At 45.7% G+C, this 26,084-nt stretch overlaps 1 protein-coding gene across 2 annotated transcripts in view; it reads left to right on the forward strand.

Moving 5' to 3' along the window:
- Window positions 1–26,084, forward strand: part of LOC147718446 (rho GTPase-activating protein 20-like) — a 489,762-nt gene that overhangs the window by 396,994 nt on the left and 66,684 nt on the right. For both annotated transcript variants that reach the window (XM_086918365.1, XM_086918366.1), the window contains 2 exons: window positions 3,396–3,505; window positions 14,074–14,263. In XM_086918365.1, the coding sequence (XP_086774491.1) occupies window positions 3,396–3,505; window positions 14,074–14,263 (300 nt within the window). The remainder of the gene's footprint in view (window positions 1–3,395; window positions 3,506–14,073; window positions 14,264–26,084) is intronic.

A 26,084-nucleotide genomic window follows, 5' to 3' on the forward strand; every position in this document is an offset into this window, starting at 1 on the left:
TGTTCGGCATCCACCTCCTTCCTAGTACTTGAATGTGGTACTCTCTCAGCTCATGCGTCACCCCTTTGAGCCTATTCATAAAGTGGATCTCAAATTCCTTTCCTGGAAGGTTTCTCTCCTTCTAGCTCTAACATCGGCACGTAGAGTCAGTGACATTCAGCATTCACCTTCAAAGCTCAGATTTTACAGTTCACTTCAAATTCGGTGGTGCTACGTACCAATCCAAGCTACATGCCTAAAGTTCCATCCGACTTTCACCTTAATGTGCCGGTGCTTTTAAAGACATTTTTGCCTAATCCACAAAGGAGAGCGGAGAATGCCTTGCATTCCCTGGACATGAAGATGTCTTAAATTTTACCTCCAATGAACTGCTACATTACGTAAGACAGATCAGCTCTTTGTAGGGAAGGATACGTCAAGGATACGCTGTATCTAAGCAGACCATAGCCCATTGGGTGTCCTCAGCAATTAGTCTATGTCACCAGCAAGCAGGGAGACCATTGCAATCATTGCCAAGAGCGCATTCTACGAGAGCGGTCTCCTCCTCAACAGCCCTCTTACCTGGAGTGCCTCTTCATCATATCTGCAGAGCAGCAACCTGAACCAGCCCGCATACCTTCACCAAGCACTATCGCTTGGATGCTGCCAGCGATGCAGATACTTCAGTGGGACGAGCAGTGCTTCGCAATCTTTTTAAATAAGGTGAGCTTCTGTTCTCCCTTTTCCTCTATGCTCTTCTAGACGCTTATGTTTCATGTAATATTGTTTGCAAAATGTACATATGCATAGGAATGCAAAAAAGCGTCTATGAGCAGGATGGTGTGTACTGCTATTTACTCTGATTCAGGCATGTGAATCTATGAAAGACACCCTAATACTGGAGAAGAACAATTGTTACTTACCTGTAATCTGTGGTTCTCCAGTATTGGTGTCTTTCATAGATTCACATGCATCCGCCCACCTCCCCTCAGAGGCTCCTCAGGCGATATTATTGAGCCTGAGTCTCTTGGGAGAACATTCTGGTGGGTGCCGGCACCTGATTGGCTGTAGTTTGGTCTATACAAAATGACTAGGATAGTCCTGAGTATGGAAGTTCTTTTACTGTAGCTTAGGGCTACTTTACTTCCTGGTTGGTATTTCCAAGAGTTTTGGTTTTCGTATATACAAAATATTGCTTTTTTATGTACCGTGGGACTCCCACTCCGACGACGGGGAATGATTCAGGCATGTGAATCTATGAAAGACACCAATGCTGGAGAACCACAGATTACAGGTAAGTAACTATTGTTCTTCGTGGGGTATGTTAGAGTGAAGAAGGGTCGGGCTGTACAGAAATTAAGTGTAAACACGTTTTTCCCTTGGCTCAGTTCAATAGCTATTGAAGCCCAAATACTCGTAGTGCGCAATTAAACAACCAAACTCGCCCCAAGAACATCGAGAACAAGTCGGGTCTGGGTTTGAGTCAGATTGGATATTTAATGTGCAAGATTTAATGACAAATTGTGATTGTCTGTGTCTGTTTTGTTTCTCTCCCCCAAACATCTTTCCTTTATGTCTTTATTCAACTTGAGTAGGTCTTCCTTTTGATTAATTGTTTGATTAATGCTGTATACACATGTTTCATTCATGTTTTTCAATACAATTATGTGATGATGTTTTTATAATTTATGCATAGAGTCTTCTTTAACTCTATTTTTATTAAGTGTTGTGTCCATATGGTCCGGTATTGATAATTGTTTTAATAAAATATTTTATATATTTTCATACAAAGAATGTTGCCATGTTTATGATTTAACCTCTAGTTGTTTGTGTCCAAGACGAGTATTTGGGCTTCAATAGCTATTGAACTGAGCCAAGGGAAAAACGTGTTTACACTGTGTGACAGTACCCTATTCCCCTGGTTTTAAGGGGTCTCTCTCAAAAATCTTAATAAATGTACAGAAATTAACCATTTCGCGCAGGGTCGTTTTCTGTATTAAAATCTGCTACGCACTGGTCCAAGAAGCAGCCTTCTGAGAGCTTAAGGGTTTATTAGACAAAGGCCACTGATTTAGCATGTGGAGTCCCAGTCCTGGACATCTGCCAGGCAGCAACATGGGCGTCCCTGCGCACGTTTACTAAACACTACTACCTGGACAGTCAGGTCCACAGAGACGGGCACTTCGCCTGTTCAGTCCTGCAAGATTTTTTAGTTTAGAATTTGTCCGCAGCACACCACCGGGTATGGTATTATTTGGGTATCTATTCAAAGGTAAGGAATCTGCGACTAGATATCTCTATCAGATGACCGAGTTAAATATTTTTGGGAACGCATTATCTGGTAGAGACAGTATATAGCCGCAGATTCCTTACTGACCCACCCATCCTCCCCACTCTGAAGACGAGTTTCTAGGGTCAGGGCTGATCCTTTTAGGGCCCTCCTTTGGACACACCTGTGTCAGTGTACTTCATGACTCCGTGCTCCTGGCGTGTGTAGCTGTGAATAGTAACTGATGTCAATGCGCTGAGGTGGCACCTGTAAAGGTGACGCAGACTACACTTCGAGCACGGACGATCCAGCGCATAGCTCATTGACGCCACCTAGCGGTGCAAGAGTATTACTCGTGCAAAAATCTTCCAGATCCTGTCTGACGCCTGGGAAATTAAAAGATAAGGAATCTGTGGATAGATCCTCTCTCTACCAGATAATGCGTTACCGAAAGTAAGTAACTTGCTGAATGAAAAAGAAATATGTAAATAATTAAACAATAAATAAATGTACATTTAAAGAAAGCAATTATTAAATAACGTGTATGGTAAATAAAACACTATCCATGCAATATCTTAATAAACACTGCAACCGGAAAAAATATTCACAGTTACAGTATAATAAAATATTCATTTAATTTATATTTCTAAATAGAATAGTTTCGCAAAAATAACAAACTACAATACTTTATTTATCGATATTATTGTGAAAAGCACAGATACAATAAACTTAGCATTAGAAAATTGCTTCAACAATATTTTGTCATCCCAATAGTGTGACCACAAAAATATGGCAATTCTGTATTTTGGAGTCGATATTCAGTATTTGTATTTCAAAAAGTAGTCCGCAATGAATCTACTGCCAAAATATCTACTGTATGCAATATCTTCCTAAAGTTTGGATTTTAAGAACTTTAAACGCATCGACATTTTTGAATGATAAGTATTTTGGCAGTAGACATGTATATGAGCTTAATGGTATCACAACACATGCCATGAGGCTAAAGCTAGTGTAATTGAGAAGCAGATCATTAGCACAAACTTGTTTTTGTTGTAGATCATTATGCTTATATGATAGTAATAGATTGACATTTTTAACAAATGAAAAAGAAACTGACCAACCCACTGTGCGTGTGCATTTAATTCAGGATTTTCTGCGAAATATACCTGACAGTGTTCTATCCTCAGACATGTACGGATTGTGGATGGAGACCTTGGATATGCAGCACCTGGAGCCTAAAACTGAAGCCATTAAAAGGTTTGTGAAATGATACATTGGCGGGTTTTCCGAAGTGTGGCACTGTAGTGACAAGGCAAGGCAGAATGAACCTTATTAGTCGCATTAGCATAGAGTTACAATAATGTTGGCTTTTATGTACTGTCCCCTTGCTCAGTTTTTGGAAGCATTATTTGACAAATTCTATAAGATGCAGGAATATTTCCCACTGTATGCACCTAGTAGGTCACATCACTTGCCTCTGTTTTATGGTTTATGTTGGCAATGAAAAGCGTCAATTCTTAGGCTCTGCAGCTCAATCTATGCACAGCTGCTTTTGCTCAATGTTTCACCAATCAATAGAAAACCAAATTCTGAGATTCGTGCTCTAGACTTTTAATAACTTGTCAGGGCTTATGTTGTTGTACATGGAAAAGAGATCGTTACAACTGATAAGACCATCTTTGGAAGGTACAAGATGCTACTGGCCAGCTGCTACTATACCAAACAAGCATTTGCATTGCTATCGGTCTCGCCTTTGGGACCTTATATGTATTTAGCTATGCAGCACATTAGCCTGGGTGCTGAAACATCTACTGTTCTTTAACATGGAGGGAAAGTAATCACCAAACTGCGTGACAGGCAAGGTATGGGAACACATGGAGCGAAATAGTGCCTTTCAACGGGAAATGGTATAGTCCAAAGCTCTGTTTTTATATAATATCAGTGCCTTCGGTGGTCATATCACTGGAAATAGAAGATTTGAAAAAATATTATTGTCTATGGGGGCTCGTGGAAGAAAAGTTCTATGGACTGGAATCAGGATTCAGCACTGCAGCAATAACTGACTCTAGCCTACAAGTTCCAGCATGCCCAGGGATGTTTGCTAAAAAAACTAAGTCCAGGCTGAAAATGTCACCCATGATATAACCATTTTGGAGCTATAACAAATCAGTCGACAAGCACCACCTCTCCCCCAAACAATTATTAGCGTCAGTGTAGTGCTTCCGTAAGCCAGATGGGAAGAGACAACTGTTCAAGATGTTCCCACACATGTTTCGTTGTTTGTGGCTCGTCAATGAAATATACATAGTATGCCATAAAAAGTCAAGATCCTGGAAAAGAGGAAAATACCAAAATGTTTCGACAGTGAAAATCTTATTTTTGTGATTCATTGCTTTATTAGATTTTCAAAAATAACACATTGTGCGCTTTCTGTGAGAAGCAGACATACAAATAGAATTATTTGCAAGAAAGACAGGAAACAAATACAAGTCCAATGTAATTGTAGAGAAGCAGTAGCGTGGACAAAGCTGGGTTTCAAGTTGCAGGTTATTATCAAGCTACGGATAACACCTCTTCGAGCTCCAGGAGGAGGCCACAGTAATACAAGCAAACGTATCCCCTGCAGATCCTACTTGCAAAGCATCACCCCCTTGAAGATCTTTTAACGCGTTACAGTGATCAGAGACGTACCTATTGTACTTTTGAAAAACAGGTGTCATTTTAACGGCTGGCACCGTGGCATGCTTTCCAATAACTTTAGTTAGGCAAAATGTTGTCTAGTATCAAAAGTTGGCAAACGAAATCTGTGCCACTCTGAAACCTTCTTTTCAGGCCTGGGTTTTCATTTAATAATCAAGTGCACTCTGGGCTTTCGCAGTCCTAGGTCAACACACGTGAGGAAAAACACGTAAAAGAAATCATACTGAAATGAAAGGATGTATCCCGGTGACACGGAGTCATTTCATAACACAACTGAGAGGAGAAGCATACACCATGATAAAAGAGCACGCACCGTAAGTGGACAGTACATAATATGATAGTTGAGAAGCTGGGCACATTCCAATAGTAGAAGCGCTCAGAGTTGGCAAACTTGGCAAAGGGCACAGTACAGCAAGAGAGCGCTTCTGGCTTTACAGCGGACGGAAAGGTGTTGTATAAATGCTTTTACGGTATAAAAGATTAGCGCGACATATCAGTAGCGGTCGGCAGTAGGTGTTTCTATAGGGCGGTGACGTGGGCAGGAGGAGGGGCAGGGTGGGGGGAAATAATGTATGGATTACGGAGTTTTACAGGTAAGTAAACATTTAAATACATAAAACGAATTTCGTTGCGCACACTGCATCACCAAATGTGATGCAGTGCGCGCAACGAAATTCGTTTTATGTATTTAAATGTTTACTTACCTGTAAAACTCCGTAATCCATACATTATTTCCCCCCACCCTGCCCCTCCTCCTGCCCACGTCACCGCCCTATAGAAACACCTAGGGGCAGATTTATGAAGGGCTTGCGCCACGTTTACGCCGCCGTTGCGTGACGCAACGGCGCGGAAACGTGGTGCATCCCTGCGCCCTATTTACAACGTGACGCATCTAGGAGATGCGTCACGTTGTACAGCACTGCGCCATAAGGAGGCGTTCCTGCGCAGGGGGGGCGTTCCTGCGCAGGAACGCCTCCTGAAAGTGGCTGAGTGAAATCTATGAGATTTCACTCAGTCACTTTCAGGGCAATGCTGCGTCAAAACCCTGCGCCTGCTTGAAGCAGGCGTAAGGCTTGAGGCAGCATTGAAAGAATAGGCCCCCCCAGAGCATTGCTGGAGCTGCGTCGCGCTTGCGACGCAACTCCAGCAATGCGCCACATTTCCGGCACAGATGCGTCACGCATCTGTGCCGTTTTTGCCCCATGGTGCGCCGCATCATAAATGCGGCGCACCATGGGTGGCGTAGCTGTGGCGCACTGTGGCGCATGTTAACTGGCGCATCCCTCGGGATGCGCCAGTTAACATAAATCTGCCCCCTACTGCCGACCGCTACTGCGACATATACACTCTAATTACAATGGTCAAGGGACAACGTGGATATCAAAGACTGAAGATACAATGTTTACTTTAGGGGCCAGCGGCAGCGGAAATCCTCCGTGTCCCGGTTTGCCCAACCCCAGCACCTGCAGTACTCACTCACCTCTGCCTGCACTGGACCTGCGCCTAAAGCTGTTCCTCAGGAAGTTGGCAAACTGCGCCATAACCGTGTCCCTCGCAGCGCCCGCCCCCTTCACCTGTGGCCCGCTCTGCACCGAACAAAGGTGCTCAGGCTCGCTGCGCACCCGTACGCGGAAGTGGTAAACCTGCTGTCACCTCAGAGCTGCGCGCACCACTTCCACGTCCAAGGGGCGCGCGCTACTTTACTTTTCTCTTCACCTTTCAGGACGTGCCCTGGGGATTCCCTGTTTTGAGCCGGAGGAGTAGGCACCTGTGAGGAGTGAGCGCAACTCTGAAAAGTCTCCTTCAGCACCAAATGCCTCGGATCCACGAGCCGACAAAACTGTCTGAACTTTTTGACGTGGTGCTATCAAGTAAAATACGATTGTAATTTAAATCGGCGTGCGTATCAACCACAGAGCCTACAATTGCTGTGCCAAATTGCGATAGATTCCAGGAGTTATTTCTCCAGAAAGTCTTGGACATTGTCTCGGAAATCACCTTAACCCCTACTGACTTCAGCACTCTGGGCCAGATTAGCCCCCCCCCCCCCCCCCCTCCCCCCAGGCTTTTCCAAATGGCTCTGCCGGGACTGGAAAGGCAGGTTCTGGGACTATTTAATGAGTCCTTAGACCTGGGATATTTATCAGCTAATCTTAAGGAAGCAAGGGTTACCCCCTACTGAAAAAACAAGGGGTGGATGTGACAGCCTTAAAAAACTACAGGCCTATCTCACAGCTCCCCTTCCAGGCAAACATTCTGGAACAGCATGTCCTGAAAACACTTGGAAAACATCTGGATGACCACCAACTGCTCCACACTAGACAGGCCTGCTTTAGAGCACACCATACCACCGAGCTGGTAATGGTGTCCATTTTGGATGAGCTTAGAGTTAGGGCGGATAACAAACAGCCAAGTGCCCTGATTTTATTAGATTTGTCAGCGGCATTTGACACAGTCAGCCATAACATTCTGCTGAACCGGCTGTCGAATCTGGGCATAAAGGGGCAAACACTTCAGTGGCTAAGATCCTTCCTGACCGACCTCACTCAGAGAGTGCAATTGGGGGATCAGTTGTCAACCCTAGGCTCTTTGATATGTGGAGTTCCCACGGGTTCCGCATTGTCGCCACTCCTCTTTAATATCTATATGCAGCCCTTGATGAAGGCCCTAACACGCAGAGATTGCCAGGTGTTCAATTACGCCGACGACACTCAACTCCTGGCCCGGCTTGACAACACAGGCCAGGGGCAAGAATTAGTAAAAAATCTACTCAGGTTTACTGGTAATTGGATGGCGGCCAACTCCTTGAAAATCAACCCGGACAAAACAGAGGTGCTTATTATTACAACTCAAAATAGCCCTTGGTGCGATCTTTTTTGGCCCCCAGAACTAGGTGTCGCCCAATTCCGGGGCCAATTGTAAAAAGCTTGGAATTGAAAATTGACTCGGATCTGTCTATGGCTGCCCAGGTTTCTTCGGTTGTGGGCATCTGCACAGGCCTACTCAGGCAGTTGCGAAGACTTGTGCCTCTCCTCTCTACTTCTGCATTACAAGCCATTGTCTCAGCCACTGTCGTTTCTCAGCTAGATTATGGTAATGCCCTCTATTTGGGCATCCCTCAGAAGCTTTTTAGGAGACTGCAAGTTGTGCAAAATGATGCTGCTAGGATCATTTTTGGACTCCCCAGGAGAACGAGAACCACTCCATTATTACATAAATTGCACTGGCTGCCTGTTGAACAGCACGTGCAATTCAAGAGTCTCTGTATAGCCCATAAGGCTATTCACGGGACTGCACCAAAATATATAAAAGATTGAGTGGTAAAATACATGCCCGGCAGAGCTCTTCGCTCTTCTGAGGCCTTTAGACTGGCCTCTTCCAGGTATAATCTTAAAACCAAAGGGGGCAGAGCTTTCTCAGCCCTCCTTCCACAGATCTGGAATGATCTACCGGAGTACCTGTGAAAGAAATTGGATCTGCTCTCGACTTTAGAAAGTCATTAAAGACCCACCTGTTTAGAGAGACATTAGCATTGGCGTAATGGCGTCCCACGGCCTCCTGACCTGGTAACGCTTGTGACCCATTCTTTTTCTGGAAAGCGCTTAGAGACCTGTGGTGATTTGAGCTATATAAAAATAAAATAACATAACATAACATAACTTGCATAAAACAAGCCTTTGCACTGCAATAGGACGTGCATTTACGCGAGAACTATTGCGTAGGCACGGACTGCAGGAGGGGGAGGCACAGGAAGAAAATAGTGCTTACAGTATAATTAAAACATACTGTGCAACACTCGAAGTAAAGAGGTCATTGCCATGGAAGGATACAAATGGAAAGGGGCGACCATTCGGTCCCCCCGAACGTATGGTGGAGTACCACGATCCCCCCGGGAAGCCATCTTGGGCGGGAGGCGAGTCTCGGCTGGTATGCCCGAAGCGGCGTAGCCGGGGCGCGCCTTTTCCCGCCCTGGAGTGGGTTGTCCTAGACACTGACGCACTCGGCCACGCCCTCGGAGGCGGGCGGGGGCGGGTTGACGCCCGCCCTGAAGACGGATAAAAGAAGCAACAAGCCAAGAAAGCATCCTCTTGTTCCTGTGCTCTCAAGCTGCACCTCCCCGCTGCACGTGAGCTCGAGACGGAACGAAGAGCCAATTTTGAGCGTTGTAATCTTTCTTTTTGTCTTACAGATATCCCGTCTGAGAATGCCTAAGAAAGTCGGAAAGCGGGTCAGTACCGATCAGATGCTCCGCATGCTCATGAAGGAGGTAGCCGATTTGAAGAAGCAGATGGCGGCTAAGAACGGGGAGGGAGGACCGAAACGGCCTTTGCCGGGAGTAGTCCCCGGTGGGAGAGGCAAGAGGTCCAGAAAGGGGGCGCTTGGGGGGGAAACCCCGGTCCCTGATACCCCACTTGAGGAGCCAACCCCGGTGCCGAAGGAGGGGAATCCTATCCCCGTGGTGGTCACCCCCGTGACCGGGAAAGATATGCCTCCCGAGTTAGCGGCACAATTGGCAGCGTGGTTGGGAAAAGATAACGAGGGCACCACGGCTGACGATGCCCGGGCAGTAATGAGACAACTGCGGGAATCTAGGGAGGCTGGGAAGGCACCATCTTCTGTTACCCCGCCAGTTCCGGTGGCGGAAAATGCAACAGGCCCAGGTTCGGCGGCAAATGCAGCTTCTGGTTCAGGTAAGCGGCCAGCCGATCGCGGAGGAAGGGTCTGTGCCTTCACGAAGGGAGAAGGTGGCTCAGCATGTTCCACTGGAAATTAAGGAAAAGATTTGGGCGAATAAGTATGTTAATATTTTTTCTTTGCTTACCGACCATTACGAGATGGAGCATGTTAAGAGCCAAAAGGAGCTCATGCATCCGAGTGTTTGGCGCGCAAAAATGGCCGCCTTTAAGGTTGACGAAAACATTGGTACTTGGGGCAGAGCGTGGGGCATTTTTACCTCCATCATGGGTGAGCGCAGGCCCGAGTTGCTGACCGAGTTGCCTATTTATCAATCGCGTATCATGGAGTATTCCGTAGCGTATGGGGGCAATCAGTGGTTCTGCTATGACAATATTTTTAGAAAAGCTAAGGAACACGACCCAGTTCTGACTTGGGATTGTTACGACTCCGTGTCATGGCAAAAAATGGAGAGTACTGGAATGTTAAAAGTGCCATTGTCAGGGAGTAGCGGGGGTGAATCTTCCCGCCAATACTCTGGGACACCCTTTCGGACGGGTGCAGTTAGCGAGTACCACTCGAAGCCGAGTGGCAACGCAGGTAAAAAGGGGATCTGTTGGAATTTTAACAGAGGTAAATGTACGAGGCCCCAGGGGTCATGCAAGTTCAGACATGAATGTGGGGGGTGTGGGCAGCCATCCCATCCTGAGTCCATGTGCAGAGCCAAAACGGGTGATAACGGTGGTAAGGGAAGCGCCAAACAGGTCTGAAATAGTCCGAGGGGCGACTTTACCTACTCCGATTGATACCATGGCAATGATTCCTTGGCTCAGTGAATACCCGGATCATGCTTCCGCTGGGGTGTTGCGGAACGGGTTTTCATATGGTTTCCGCATCCCAGTGGGGGATTTTCAGGGTGTAGCTAACTGTACGAATCAACTATCGGTCTTACAGCATTCGGCTGTGGTACAGGCAAAGATTGGGAAGGAGGTGACTCGAGGTCGTGTCGCCGGTCCATTTGACTTGCCACCGGTTGATAATTTTGTTTGTTCCCCTCTAGGGGTGGTCCCCAAGAAGGACCCGGGTGAGTTTCGGCTGATACATAACTTGTCAGCCCCACGTGGTCTTTCCGTGAATGATGCGATAGACCCGGAAGTGTGTTCGGTGCGGTACGCATCTTTCGATGAGGCCGTCGCCATGTTGAATCGCCTGGGGCCCGGGGCGCTGATGGCAAAATCAGATATCGAGTCAGCGTTCCGGTTGCTCCCGGTACACCCAGACGATCAGCGTCTCCTTGGTTTTAGGTTTCAGGGTCGCTATTACATGGACAGATGTATGCCAATGGGATGTTCTATATCTTGTGCCTATTTTGAAATGTTCAGTTGTTTTTTACAATGGGTCTTCACAAAGAAGACGGGTTTTCAACATGTTATGCATTATCTCGATGACTTTTTGTTCTTGGGGGCAGCCGGGGATCCAGAATGTGGACAGGCTTTAAATGAATTTTGTGTCTTGATGAACGAATTTGGTGTGCCATTGGCGCCAGGTAAGACCGTGGGTCCCTCGACTTCCCTCGAGTTTCTGGGGATCGAGCTCGACTCGGTAGAGGGTTGTTTTCGACTACCAAGAGAAAAGGTTTTAAAATTCAGGGCATCCCTTGAAACATGTATCAGTGAGACTAAAGTAAAACTGCATCAATTACAACAAGTGGTGGGCCAGTTGAATTTTGCCCTGAGAGTAATGCCGATGGCCCGCCCCTTTTCCCGCTCGATTGCACAAGCCATGGTCGGCCTGAAGGAGGGTCATCACCGCACGAGGCTCTCGGCAGAGGTTCGCCAGGACATGCGCATTTGGTTGGCATTTCTGGCGGATTTCAATGGTCGAATTGTCTGGATAAAACCGGCGGTGTCCTCTGAGGAGCTGGGGCTGTGGACAGATTCGGCGGGGAGTATAGGTTTTGGCGCCATATTCGGCACACAATGGACGGCTCAAAAATGGCCGTCATGGTGGCATGAGTGCGGATTGACGAGGAACATTGCTTTTCTCGAACTTTTCCCTATTTTGGTGGCCCTGAAAACTTGGCCTGAGGGGTTCCGGGATCAGTCTGTGGTGTTTTGGTCTGACAACATGACCGTGGTGGAGAGTATCAATAGTCAGGCAGCACGTTGCAAATGGATGCTGAGACTGCTTAAAGAAATTGTGTTATTGTGCATGCAGTTGAATGTGCTCTTTAGGGCAAGACATGTCCCGGGAGTATTGAACCAAGCGGCTGATGCGCTTTCTCGTTTCCGTATGCAGGCCTTTTGGGGTTTTCTGCCCGCAGCGGACCCGGTGGCAGCACCCTTTCCCGAAGCTCTCTGGTCTCTCGGTGCCCCGAACTACAAAACCTCGTGGGAGAGAGTTTAGCGCCCAGGACAAGGAAGGCATACGAAGGGGCGTTCCGTTCCTATTGGTCCTTTTTGGGTTCTGCTAGGGGGGAGCTTTGGGGCCAGGAGGAGCTTGTCGTTAAATTTTTGCTGTCTTTACATCAGGCAGGCAAATCAGTAGCTACGGCCCAGAGGCATCGGGCCGCCATTTCCTTTATGGCTAGGGCTCATGGGATCCAGGACCCGACCCAAGTGAGGGTTGTATTTCTGGTTTAGGGATCTGACACCGGTTACGACCTTGCCGTTGGCCCTTAACGTTAGGATGTACAATTTCAAGTCAAATGTTTTGTAGGATGTTAGATCGGCTAGGAGAATCTTTGTATTAGAGATCTGTTAAGGTTAGCCAAACATCGTAATGTGGAAATGAAATTGTACATAAGATGAAACTGTTATTTTAATGTTTTGATTTTGTTTCATATTTTAATAAATACGGCCGGGAGGGTCACTCCCTCCCGCCTTCCAAAAGTTCAGAACCGTTTCGGTTTCCCATCCTTGGGGATTGTGTTGAGAGGGGGTGGCGGGTATCTCAGCCATATGACGACATGCTCGTCATAAGGAGGGACTAACAAGCCTAAAACCAATCGGAAGACATAATTTAGGAACTAAACCAATGAAAAAGATGGGCAGGGCTTCCACAGAGCTTCCCTCCACACTGAATACTACATGCCTCGCAAGTCCAAATTCTGCTTTGGACTTGGAAAAAAAATCTCTGCCTACATACTAATGAGAATCAGTGATCATTTAATTAACTTTGGGCCAGCTTTACACTCTGGTGGACATAGTACTTTGTTGCAGACACTACAGAGTACACTGTACACTTCATTTAGAAATGGGTGGACTATATGTTTTCTATCAATGGAGCCCCCCTTGGCACTATCAACCGAAAATTTCCTCTGACAGCCAGATGGAGTAGGGGTCATCAGAGAAAGTACATTTCACAACCCACCGTATTTAAGGTGGATGGTGTAATGTATTTTTTCCCTGTCCATCATGACTAAGAATAAGGTCCCCCCACATCCTGGAAGCCTCTCCCCCGGATGTGGTGGTCTTTATTTGTTTTTGTTTTTCTGAAGCAAACTCTCCATTGGGAGTTTGTTTCAGAAAAACAAAAAAAAACTGAAAGTTTAGTAGATGACCATCGAAACCGACGATGACCGTCCACCAAACGTTTTGTACATTAAGAGGACCCACTGTTATGGTGGTTGCTTTCAATCTACAGAGATGACTGCTGGGCGACCAACAATCTCTAAATTTGACAGATGGTAGTCTGTCAAGATGATGGAGGTAATGTTGTCTGCCACCCTGACTGACAGAGTACTATCTGTCAAATTCTACATCAGGTCAACTCAAGATCCATAAGAATGAGCATTAAGAAGGCCCGTTTTCCGTAACATTGGTGCTCTCTAATAGCAAATGTTAGAACTTATTCAGCTTTTATGGGCCTAGGAAAAATCACGGTTTCCTTTCTCCTTTGTATGATTTTATCCTTTAAAATTGAATAAAGTATTTGATTGAATAATGAGTGGCTCCCTGTTCGTGTCATCACTCACCTGTAAGGAAATGATTAAAGGTGTACAAGGGAAGAGCAATGTGCACATTACATTAATTCTTTATTACAGCACACTTTGAGCCTTCAGGGAAGCACATCACACATGACTTACTGTTAGCAGCTGAGATGCAAGGGTTTCCCATCATCTTCCTGATAGTAGCTCACTTGGTGAGAAGAATGGAGGCCTGCTGTCTCCCGCTGGTCTCGCTTTCTTACGGTCCCACTGACACCCTGCTAATGATGCCGGAGACAACTGAAATTAAGAGGCCAGTTAGCTAGTTTCCCACTTCCTTGTTAATGACAAGAATTAATGTGTCAAAGCCGTAGAGACTGTTTCCAAAGATTAGGTTGATGGTAATTTATACCTGGCACAGTTAAGGCTTTCTGGGACTTGTTGGTATGCAAATATAATTAAAATATGTTATACATAGAGGTTTATTTCAAATGTTATTTATACGTTGTCGTTTGGGCCTTAGGTTGCTGGAGAGACTCCCCGAAGCCAACATTATTTTGCTCAAACACCTGTTTCAAGTTCTTTATCACATTCAGGAGAACTCGGAGGAGAATCAGATGACCGCCTTCAACCTGGCCCTGTGCATAGCGCCCAATATGCTCTGGTTGCCAACCCCTACAGGTCCAGAAGAGGAGAGCAAATCGACAAGAAAGGTACAACCGCACAAACTGCCTCCTAACGAGATCTTCCAGTAGAAGTGGAGATTGCTATGGTCATATGTCAAAATATTGTTTCAAGAATATTGTTGTACCATGATATCATGAGCAAAATACCAAGCACCAAAATAGGTAAGTATAGGTTCACTTTACTGAATTCTTGGTATACTTATACTTGCGAATATTTTGGTCCTCAGTATTTTTCACATGATCTTGTGGTACAGTGATAGTCTTGAAACAGTATTTTGTTCCCATTTCGGTTGAGAACTTGAGAATTTTTTTGCAGGTTATTATTTTCTTTATAAAAGAATTCAGTTCAGTCGTAATACAGCAATTTGTTGTAGGCACCCATACTTTGTTTAAAAGGGTAGCATAGATTTGGTTCTCAGATCATTTTGTTCACAGGGGTACAATTTATATTGACAAAAAATGATTTGCCAGAGCAGAATATTCACCACCACATGGTATTCTCGAATAGGTAAATTCTGCCAGTGAGTTGGAATTTCCACAATCACAAATGTAGGGTAGGGGTTGCCTTGGGTATTCCTCAGAGGTCCTACCTAAATAAATGTAGGCGAGCACCCACAAACTTGTAATTCTGGGGCTAGTCACATACATTTTGGGTTTGCTTTTTTCACTTCTATGATGAGAATGGAGAGTGAAACTCCCTATCCCTATTCAATGGGGTCTTTGGGAAGAGATTTCGATCCACAGAAAAATTTTGATTGTGGATATGCGCATGTTTTTCCAGTCTTCTTTCATTTTATCCCTGGACATTTCAGTGGAAATCCTTAAAATAATCAGGGTAAATCAAATCAAACAAGAGAATTGCATTTTGATTTGAATATTTTTTTATTAGGTTTAAGAAGGTAGCCATATACATCTGCGCTATCAAGCATAAATGGCTAATAAGTAGAATTGCATTTTGTTCAAACGAGTAGAATTATCTATGTTTTATGGACAGCAGTTTGTATTAGGTTTGGGAAATGGCTGAGATGAAGAATAGGCTTTCAACAAGGGTCAAAGTTTGAGTTAGGGCCAGGATTAGGGTGCATGGTTACCCCCCACTTTATGCCTGATATCTGGTGCAAATTTGAATGAGAGTGTTCTTTACCTAAACTGTATGATTTTCCACGATTGCCCCCCCCCTTTAGGATCCCTGTTAGACCCTAGTAGGTGTAACCCCTGGTAACTAGGGCGTTGAAACTAAAGAGGGTCTCTTGCTAAGGGCTGCAGCACGAATTGTGCCACCTTAAGGGACCCCTCACCAAGCTCATGCAAGCTGCCATTGCAGCCATCTTGTCTTGGTGCAAAGAAAACAGGAGTCGGCATGTCAAACATCCCTGTGTGCCATGCCTGCAACACTATATGTGGCATAGGTAAAACACCCCTATTGCAGGCCTTACAGCCTAAGGCAGGGTTCACTATACCCTGGTGAGGGCAGTGGATATGTCCCTGTATCTAAGTTCACCCTTAGATATTACCAGTGCACAGGGAAGCCATAATGAGTACATGGGCTGGACTCTCGTCATTACGAGTTCTCCAGCTGCAGGATGGCTTCACTGTACCCCAAGGTGTTTGGTACCAAACACCCCATCTTAATAAAGCCACATGGATACAAGTGCTGGATATATTAATAAATGCACCCAGAGGGCACCTTAGAGGTTCCCCCTGAAAACCGAATTATTACTAGTGTGTTAACTGTCTGGTCTTGACCAGCCAGCCACCATAGACAGGTTTCTGACCTCCTGAGGTGAGAGCCTTCGCTCTCAGGGGTCAGGAACAAAGCCTGCTCTGGGCGGAGGTGTTCACACCTCCTCCAAGCAGGATGGGCATTCCAGAGCAGGAAACTTCAGAGGCCCTGCAGCCTTTGTTATGCAACCCTGGGCCTCTCCAAATAGGGGAAGTGCCCAACCCCTGTCCTGACCCCACTTTTTAGCAGCAAGATATGTGGGAAAATTAGCAAGATTAGGTGTGCCCACATTCAGCCAGCACCACCTCTAAGGCGGGCAACTGGTGCGGACCCCACTTTTCAGATTCCGCCATGTTGTTTTGGGCAGAATTAGCCTTCTGTGGACAGGGTTATGCCCACTTCCCACAGGGAGTTGTCATTTAGAGGGTATAGACACCCTAAAGGTAGGTAGCCCATTGAGTACTACCTGTCACTTCCCTGAAACACCCCTAAGTGGAGTATCTAGGTGGCACGCATGAACCCAAGAACTCAGATTTGACGGATCAACAGAAGAATGAAGAAGAGACACTGCCTGGCGAGAACTGCAGCATAACTTTGGCGCTAAATCCTGATGTCCTCTGCCCTCTCTCAACACTCGCGACAGAGTAACTCGTCTTGCGAGCTAGAAAACTACAAAAGCCTTGGGTAGCCGGCCAGCACTTCAAAAACCAACAACAGTCTGCCTTGGAGTAGAGTAGCTATTCCACTGCAGTCGCAGGCACCGACAAGCAGAGTCAGGCCTCACTGCCTTGCAGCTCCCCAGCCCGACTGACGCCAAAGACGACCAGGAGAAGGTACTCATGCTCTAGAAGGTCAGCTCTGTCTCTTCCCCGAGTGTGAAGACACCAGGATCAACCAGACGCCCTGCACTAAACACCAATTGCGAGAGACTAGTACGGATTCTCACTGTACCAGGATTAAGAAGCCGTTGAATGGCAGCATCTCTGAGACCTTCTTTGAGAGTGGCACAGCTGCTTTATTTTGCCCCTGCCAGCTGTTTGTCTCTCCCCGCAATGTGTATATTTGCGCACGCAGCCCACCCAACCTAACCCCTCTTCACCCAAGCCCCTGACCCAGGTACCAACAAACCGGCCGTGCCCTCGTGCTCCAAGACCCCTTGTGACCTGAGCCCGGTTTGGGATCCCTCTGACTTGTCCAGAAGTCCCTCTACGCAAGCTCATTTTAGGTGGGTCCCCTTCTCCGTAGCACCAGCTACCAGCCTCACCAGTGCTCCCTGTAGAACTTGATAGTTCCAGAAGAACTGCTGGTAGTACTTTGAACCTTGGTCCACTACTGTTCTGATCCCAGAAGTTGAACCCCTGAAACCGACTACCTACCTTTATGCATCTTTTTAAAAAAAAAATTAATAAACTTTATTTCTCTTCCAGGGGATACTCATCAATAGTCATAAGCACTGAATAGTCCCGCCGACGTGCGGGACCCCGGAGCAATAGCCAATAATATGCATATATCTACATATATATATGTAAATACACATTAAAAAAAAAAAATATATATATATATATATATATATATATATATATATATATATATATATATATATATAATATGCATACATACATAAATATGCAGCCTGAAATACACCATACTAGGCTAAAAAAACTGCCTTTATTGCATGTAACACTTTTACATTTGCTAAATAAAGACATATATAATACAAAGGTAAAACTGGCAGAATCATAGAGGCAGATTTAGCCTAGATAGGCTGCATAGTAACAACTGAAAAACTTGGCGCCGTGCCTTTAAGACCTCCATAAGCCTCCAGGCTCCCATCATGCACCACAGGTGACAGTTAGGTCAGTTCTTTTTTCAGGCTCCTTCTGTGAGGATCCCGGAGCACTGAGCTTGCCAGTTTGTGATATTTTATCACTTTATTCTGGTATTTCTTTAATTTTTTCGTGTTTACTCAACATCTTTAGTCATTGTTTGACTAATTCAACAACTTTTTCCTGGTTTTTGACTATTTTTCCAGTCATAATGCCAGCCTTGTTTGTTAAGTGTCCGGCCTGTGGTAAAAAAATGGCCAAGTCAGACCCTCATTTGGTCTGTGTAGCTTGTTTACCATCTTCTCACAAGCCAGAACTCTGCTACCACTGCAGCAAGTGTTCTCACCGAACTCTCAGGGAGAGGGAGAAGAGCAGGCTACAGCCCCTGTATGACAGAGGAGAAACTGTGAGTGGAAGAGAAGATGTTCATTCCAAGAGGCCTTCTTCTCAGCACAAAGAGTGCAAAGACAAAGGGGAGAAGAGAAAACATCGGTCCCCTACTGCGTCGAGGGACAGATCTTCTTCTAAGGTACCTCTGTGTTCAAAATCGGTATCGAAATCACCATCGCGTCGACCGTCGACGTCGAGGCATCCTTCGCCGTCGAAGAAGATCACGCCGTCGAAGCAAGGTGAGAAGAGACATGAGCGTAGGCGGTACAGGTCCGGCTCGCCTACGACTGCAAGAGGGCAGGACTCAACGTCGTCTCATCGACGTCGCCGGTTGCCGCGGCGAGGCTCGGAACATAAGTCAAGGTCGCCGTCGAGAGGTGCCATGACGTCAATTAAGTGAAGTACCACAAGATCCAGAATGCCACGCAAGTGACACGCCCACAGAGGTCGGGGACTTTTTACTCACCTGGTACTTTTAAACAGTGGCGCCGATGCACCGAGAGAGTGTCCATAACCCCTGAAGAAATCCTGAATGCATGCAACGCGTCGGGTGGACAGAAATGAAAGCTAAGCGGCAAGCAGTTTGTTCAGCCTGTATGTCCTTCACCAAATAAAAGGCAAATCTTTTCTTCCTGGTGTGGCTCTCCTACAGCAGGCAAACTTTGTTGGATGTTGAAGCGGCCCGCCTGAGCCACAGGAAGAGCCTGCTGTACTGTGTGCAGTCCTGTTGCAGCGCTAATTACGAGGCAATATGAGGGCGAGGATGCCAGTGACGGAGGTAATTCAAAGCTGACAGGTGTTTGTGTGGCATCTCGCAACCCACTGGGGATGAATTTTACCATTAGAAAACTGTGCAAAGCAAACGACCCACTTGGGATTAAGTGAAGTACCACAAGATCCAGAATGCCACGCAAGTGACACGCCCACAGAGGCGGGGACTTTTTACTCACCTGGTACTTTTAAACAGTGACGCCGATGCGCCGAGAGAGTGTCCATAACCAATGAAGAAATGCTGAATGCATGAAACGCGTCGGGTGGACAGAAATGAAACCGAAGCAGCAAGCAGTTTGTTCTGTCTGTAAGTCCGTCACCAAATAAAAGGCGAATCTTTTCTTCCTCGTGTGGCTCTCCTACAGCAGTCAAACTTTGTTGGATGTTGAAGTGGCCCCGCCTGAGCCGCAGGAAGAGCCCACTGTACTGTGTGCAGTCCTGTTGCAGCGCTAATTACGAGGCAATATGAAGGCGAGGATGCCAGTGACGGAGGTAATTCAAAGCTGACAGCTGTTAGTGTGGCATCTCGCAACCCACTGTCGATGAATTTTACCATTAGAAAACTGTGCAAAGCAAACGACCCACTTGGGATTAAGTGAAGTACCACAAGTTCCAGAATGCCACGCAAGTGACACGCCACAGAGGCGGGCCTTTTTACTCACCTGGTACTTTTAAACAGTGACGCCAATGCACCGAGAGAGTGTCCATAACCCCTCAAGAAATGCTGAATGCATGAAACGCGTCGGGTGGACAGAAATGAAAGCAAAGCAGCAAGCAGTTTGTTCAGCCTGTAAGTCCTTTACCAAATACAAGGCAAATCTTTTCTTCCTCGTGTGGCTCTCCTACAGCAGGCAAACTTTGTTGTATGTTGAAGCGGCCCCGCCTGAGCTGCAGCAAGAGCCCGCTTACTGTGTCCAGTCCTGTTGCAGCGCTAATTACGAGGCAATATGAGGGCGAGGATGCCAGTGACAGAGGTAATTCAAAGCTGACAGCTGTTTGTGTGGCATCTCGCAACCCACTGGGGATGAATTTTACCATTAGAAAACTGGGCAAAGCAAACAACCCACTTGGGAATAAGTGAAGTACCACAGGATCCAGAATGCCACGCAAGTGACACGCCCACAGAGGCGGGGACTTTTTACTCACCTGGTACTTTTAAACAGTGACGCTGATGCACCGAGAGAGTGTCCATAACCACTGAAGAAATGCTGAATGCATGAAACGTGTCGGGTGGACAGAAATGAAAGCGAAGCAGCAAGCAGTTTGTTCAGCCTGTAAGTCCTTCACCAAATAAAAGGCGAATCTTTTCTTCCTCGTGTGGTTCTCCTACAGCAGGCAAACTTTGTTGGATATATATATATATATATATATATATATATATATATATATATATATATATATATATATATATATATATATATATATATATATATATATATATATATATATATATATATATATATATATATATATTCTCCAGACAGAATCCGGTCGGGGTAGGGGCTGGCAGCAGGGCAGTCCGCGGTCAGGGTACCGGAGACCCTGTAACATAGCGCTTCAATACCATCCAGTAAAGAAAGTATCACGGACACCGGGGTTAGTGTTGCAGCAGAGATTTAATGCGGCTGCAAAGCAACGCGTTTCAGCTCTCGCCTTGTTCGCGCTTGGTGACAGGCGTTTGTTTGCACACATTTTAACTGCAGTGAGAAAACATAAACGACAGACAATAACTCCACAGTGGTAGTGTGAAAAATATAGCGGCCATCTTAACAATACTATTTACACTTGATATACATTTGTATTTCCGTACACAATTCATCATGATTATTTTAGGACCTCCGATAAATACATTATTTACAAAAAATGATTGTAAACACACCTTCAGTAATACCGCTTACTCATTATTAGACCCATTATAAGCGGACAAGATCGTCGTTTAGTTTACATTCTTAATACCAAATTCCCTTGAATGAAGTAATTGCTAATAAAATAATTGTAATGATGAAAGATGCGCAGTCAGGGTCTTGTAGTTACATCAAGTACGTTTATTGTTAAGTTACAGGAAGATGGTAAGTTCAATAAGTGCTTCAGTAATTGCCATTAGATGTTCCTTAAGTTGCCCTAATCATAGCCCCACCAGGAGCAGCCTCCTGGCTGCTCAGCCCATCCAGACCAACTGACTCTCACCACATACAAACACACTCCAACATTCCGCATGACCTCATCACAGGCTGAGCAGCAAAGCAGAGACCTGAACCTTCACCTAGAGGACCCTGTACAGAAGGAGGCAGAGGATGTTCGCCTTGTATTACAAGAACTACAGCTAACCTTGCTAAGCATAGCAGCGACACATCAGAGGGGTCACTGTTTAGACCCTATCTTTGCGAGCTGGGATAAAATAAAAGTACTTACCCCTCGTCAGCTCCCTTGGACTGACCACTTTTTGGTCCCTTTTCAATGTTTTTATCAGACCGCTAGGACGATAGATAATGGGGTAGGATACATTATGAAACGCAAATGGAGACAATTCTCCAAAGAAAACTTTTTAGGTGCCATCCAGGAAGCTCAACTAATAAGCGCCCCAGATAGTGATCAGGCGAACAAGGAATTTAACCTACTTGTAACTGCCACTCTGGATGAGCTAGCCCCCATGTGTAAAGGTAAAGTCAGAGAAGGCAGACAACGCACTGCACCTTGGTTCACTACTGAACTCCAGCAAATTAAATCTCAATGCAAAAAGCTAGAAAGGACCTGGAGAAGCAACCCGAGTGAGCAAGCAAAAAACAGCTATAGCTCAGCACACCGGAGCTATCAATATGCGGTGCGTAGAGCAAAAGCCAAATATTTTCAGAATCGTATTGAGGATGCCGAGAACTCCTCGCGAGAACTGTTTAAAATATATAAAGAAATATCTCTGGTCTCTAGCTCCAATACCCCCTTAAAAACCTCTAAGGAGGGATGTAATAAAGTCGCTGACTTTTTCACTAGTAAAGTTAAAAAGATTTATGCCTCCTTTTCTCAAATACCAGATAAGGGCACAGATTTCAGAGCAGACAGCTCAATGGCAGCCCCGGATTCCTCACTACGAACTTTCGAGGTTCCCGCAGCTGACAAGCTAATAAAGATCTGTCGGAGTGTGAAGTCCGGCTCCCCTAATGATCCAGCCCCTGCCTGGGTCTTATCAGAGGGCCTGACAGCCTTGGAACCTCACATTAGACACGTCCTACAAACCTCCTTTTCCACTCAGCAAGTCCCCAGGGAGTGGAAGAAGGCCATTGTACTGCCAATAAGGAAAAAACCCACTGTCAGCTTGGAGGTACTAGAAAATCTTAGACCCATTTCCTTATTGCCGTACGTGGCGAAGGTGGCCGAGAAGGTGGTTAATGCTCACCTCACGGAGCACCTGGATAAATGGAACTTACTCCATCCCTCTCAATCAGGATTTAGGGCGGGCTACTCTACGGAGACGGCCCTCCTAAGAGCCACTGAGACTCTAAGAGCAGGGGCAGATGCTGGTCATACAATGGCCCTGATCATGCTCGACCTAAGCGCGGCTTTTGACACCGTAGCGCACTCCATCTTGCTACGGTGTCTGAACGAAGCTGGGGTCGTGGGTCCGGCGCTGGGCTGGTTGCAATCATTCCTTACGGAGAGATGTTTCCAGGTTCAGCAGGGGACCTGCCGCTCAGGGGAGATGTCACTAGACCAGGGAGTGCCGCAGGGCTCTGCCCTGAGCCCCACTCTTTTTAACTTATACATGGCCTCCCTGGCGAAAGTTGTACACTCCTTTGGGGTGGAATTAGTGTCGTACGCTGACGACACTCAGCTGCTGATCTCCCTATCGCAGAGCACCTCCAACACCCCTAATAATTTTAAATCCTGTATGCAGGCATTAGCAGAGTGGATGGATGCCCATTGCTTAAAACTCAATGGCTCTAAAACAGAGGTGCTGGTGGTAGGGGGAAAAAGCGAAAAATGGTCGGATGAGTGGTGGCCTTCATGTCTGGGCCCTACCCCCATACCATGTCAGGAGGCCAAGAATTTAGGAATTTGGATGAATCCTTCTCTCTCATATGAAGGCCACATAAGGCGCCTTGTGGGCAAATGTTTTGGAGTTCTAAAGACCCTAAACAAAACCTTAGACCTCCTCCCTATATCGGCCAAAAGAACACTAACGCAGGCACTGGTGACCTCGCGGTTAGATTATGGCAACATTCTGTTCCTTGGGGCAACCGAGGGCAGCATAGGTCGCCTACAAGTTATACAGAACTCCGCCGCCAGACTGGTGTTAAGAAGACCCAGGAGAGCAAGCTCGAAACTGGCACTAGATGCGCTTCATTGGCTGCCGGTGAAGAAGCGTGTGCTATTTAAGTGCCTCCTTTTTTGCCACCGTATTGTCTGGGACAAGTCACCGACATATCTGAAGGATCTAGTTAGCCGCTATGAACCTACTAGGACCCTCCGTTCAGAGGGTACCGGATTGCTGACAGTCCCCAGGATCAGGAGGGCGAGAATGGGCGGACGTTCTTTCGCGCTCCAAGCAGCTCAAAACTGGAACAAACTCCCTCCTGTGTTGAGACTGGAGGGTAATGAACTGCGGTTTAGGGCTCTGCTTAAAACATACCTATATACTGCATAGAGTCTGGGTGTTCTATACTGGTTCACTGGTAGCTTAGCGCGGGGACACGCCGTGATGGCGTTACTGAGCGCTCTATAAGCTCTTTATTATTATTATTATTTAGATACACCATAGGGAGAGTGCAACAAGTAGAGTAAGACTACAACACATCTCCCCCATTATAATAATGGAAAACAAAGAGAAAGTGTGAAGCTGTTGGACACACGTTAAAGCAAAGGAAAGAAAAACAGTCAAACGTAAGGAAAAAGTGTAGTGGAACAAAATAGTGTAGCGGAACAACAAAAGAGAGGAAAGAAAGATGCATGAAATAAAACATACCACACAACTCATCCTACCCCCTTGATGACGCACATACCACACATCCTACCCCCTTACTCAAAAATGCAAAGAGATGGTAAAACGCACAAGGAAGAAAAGAGGATGCACTACGAAAACATATAGAACACCCTACTCACTGATAAAATAAGGAAAACAAGGAATGCAAGTCAAAAGAATACAATCAAACACTACAAACTGCGTTTCTAAAAACAACTCCCCACACAGTGAACCAAAAAACGCCACATGACAGGTCCAACATCCTTAAAAAAAAAACTATGGGTAGCAGTAAATCCAAAACTGTTAAATTATGAGTACATAAAACTCAAGGCAAACGTGACATGGGTCACCCTAAAACAAAGCAAACATGCCATGCCAACTGCAAATGAAAAACAACAACCCAAACAAACACACAGCGAGCTACATCAGCCCAAAGGCAACCCACCCTGGGCACTCCTTCACCGAAGGACAACAAAATAAGGGAAAAGAAACAATCCCAAGTTAGTCAAAATTTTGGGCAAACATCTGATAGGTTTCTTTAGACCCAGAGCAAACAGACAAAATAATGGAAACGCCATTCCCATGGCAAACATCTGATAGGTTTCTTTAGACCTAGAGCAAACAGATTTCAAGAAACTAAATCCAAGGAAAACAAAAATATGTGGATTACATAAAAACCCACGACAAGCTACCATAGGGAAAACCTTTAAGCCCATGACACACACGTACAACTGTATAAGGGGACACTACACCAGAGTAAAAAAAAACACCACGCACACTCACCAACACCACTCCAGAAAACAAGAGACAAAAACTACAAATGACCAGCAAAAATAAGAATGTCTCATGCTCCAGTGAGCTGTCTCAAGTGAGGCATGTTGTAAATACGGGAAGATTCGCGACGTCTTCCATAAAAACAACACCATTCCGATAATACTCCACACAACGTTAAAACAAACATACAACTGTAACATGCCCCCAAAACAATGTTGTGAAAATCCAGATGTAGAAATCATAAGGTATATGGTAAACACAACAAACAAAAACAATAAACGTGGTCACCGTAGTCTTAAGATGAGCGATACCTCACCCGAAAGTCCAGTCCAATGAAGATGAGCGATACCTCACCCGAAAGTCCAGTCAGCAAAACTACACCAGAAAGTCAAAACCATAGATGAGCGAAACCTCACCCGAAAGTCCAAAACTTCGCCCAAAAGTCAAATTCAAATATTCATTCATCCAAAATCCAAATGTTGCAGGTAAAATCCAGCGTAAGTAGAGAATTGCGCCACAAGCAGCACCCCCAACTCGAGATCTCCCATCATGCAATCCAAAGCAGTGACACTGGAAAACACAAACAACACGATCTTCAAACTGCAATGGTAAACGTCGTGGTTCTCAGCACATACAAAGGGATTCTTCCCAAAGTGCCAAAATGGCCGCCACAGCGTCGTCCAGCGTCTATTTCTAATGGAAATAGGCCACACTACGTCACAGAACCTTCACCAATACCAGACAGGATTCCAAAGACGTCATCAATCCAAAGCAGGCAGGCAAAGTGGAAGGAGCTCCTGAGACCAACCGTCACTGGTGAGTCAACGAAGAAAAATGACCCGCTATTGGCAGCAAATGCGCAGAAATCAAACGGTGAGGAGAAACAGAGTAATGTCGTTCATGCGCGCAGAGTGTCTATTTTTGAATGAATGTCACGAGCTGTAGTTCGCGCTACGTGTAGTACAAACTTTGTTTTTTTTTATAAAAGTTTTTCAAACACTTCAAAACGTAAGCGCTACATGTTGAACACCTGCTACATGTTAAAACTTCATTACGCTGCTCTTAAACAGGCGCTGCGTGTTAACAAGGTGAGTCAGCTGGCACAAAAAGAAACGCTGGCTCGATCTTGAAAGTTAAAAAGGCTCTGCTCACACAGCGCTGCGAGCTGTACACATGCAAATATTCACCTCATGCGCTGCTGCGTGTTTTTTCCAAGTTAGTAAACATCCGCTGAACTTTTCCTACAAACGATCATCAGCTGCGTGTAATTTCCAAATGGGTAAACATTAGCTGCAGTTTAACCCTTTTAAAAAAAAAAACGATGTAGCGCTTTACCAGTCAGCTTTAAAGATCACCATTCCTCACGTTAACGAACATCAGGGTTTGCAGGCTGTCCTTACACATTGAAAG

Source organism: Lissotriton vulgaris, chromosome 4_1 (assembly GCF_964263255.1).
Source record: "Lissotriton vulgaris chromosome 4_1, aLisVul1.2, whole genome shotgun sequence".
In the NCBI taxonomy this organism is placed as follows: domain Eukaryota; kingdom Metazoa; phylum Chordata; class Amphibia; order Caudata; family Salamandridae; genus Lissotriton; species Lissotriton vulgaris.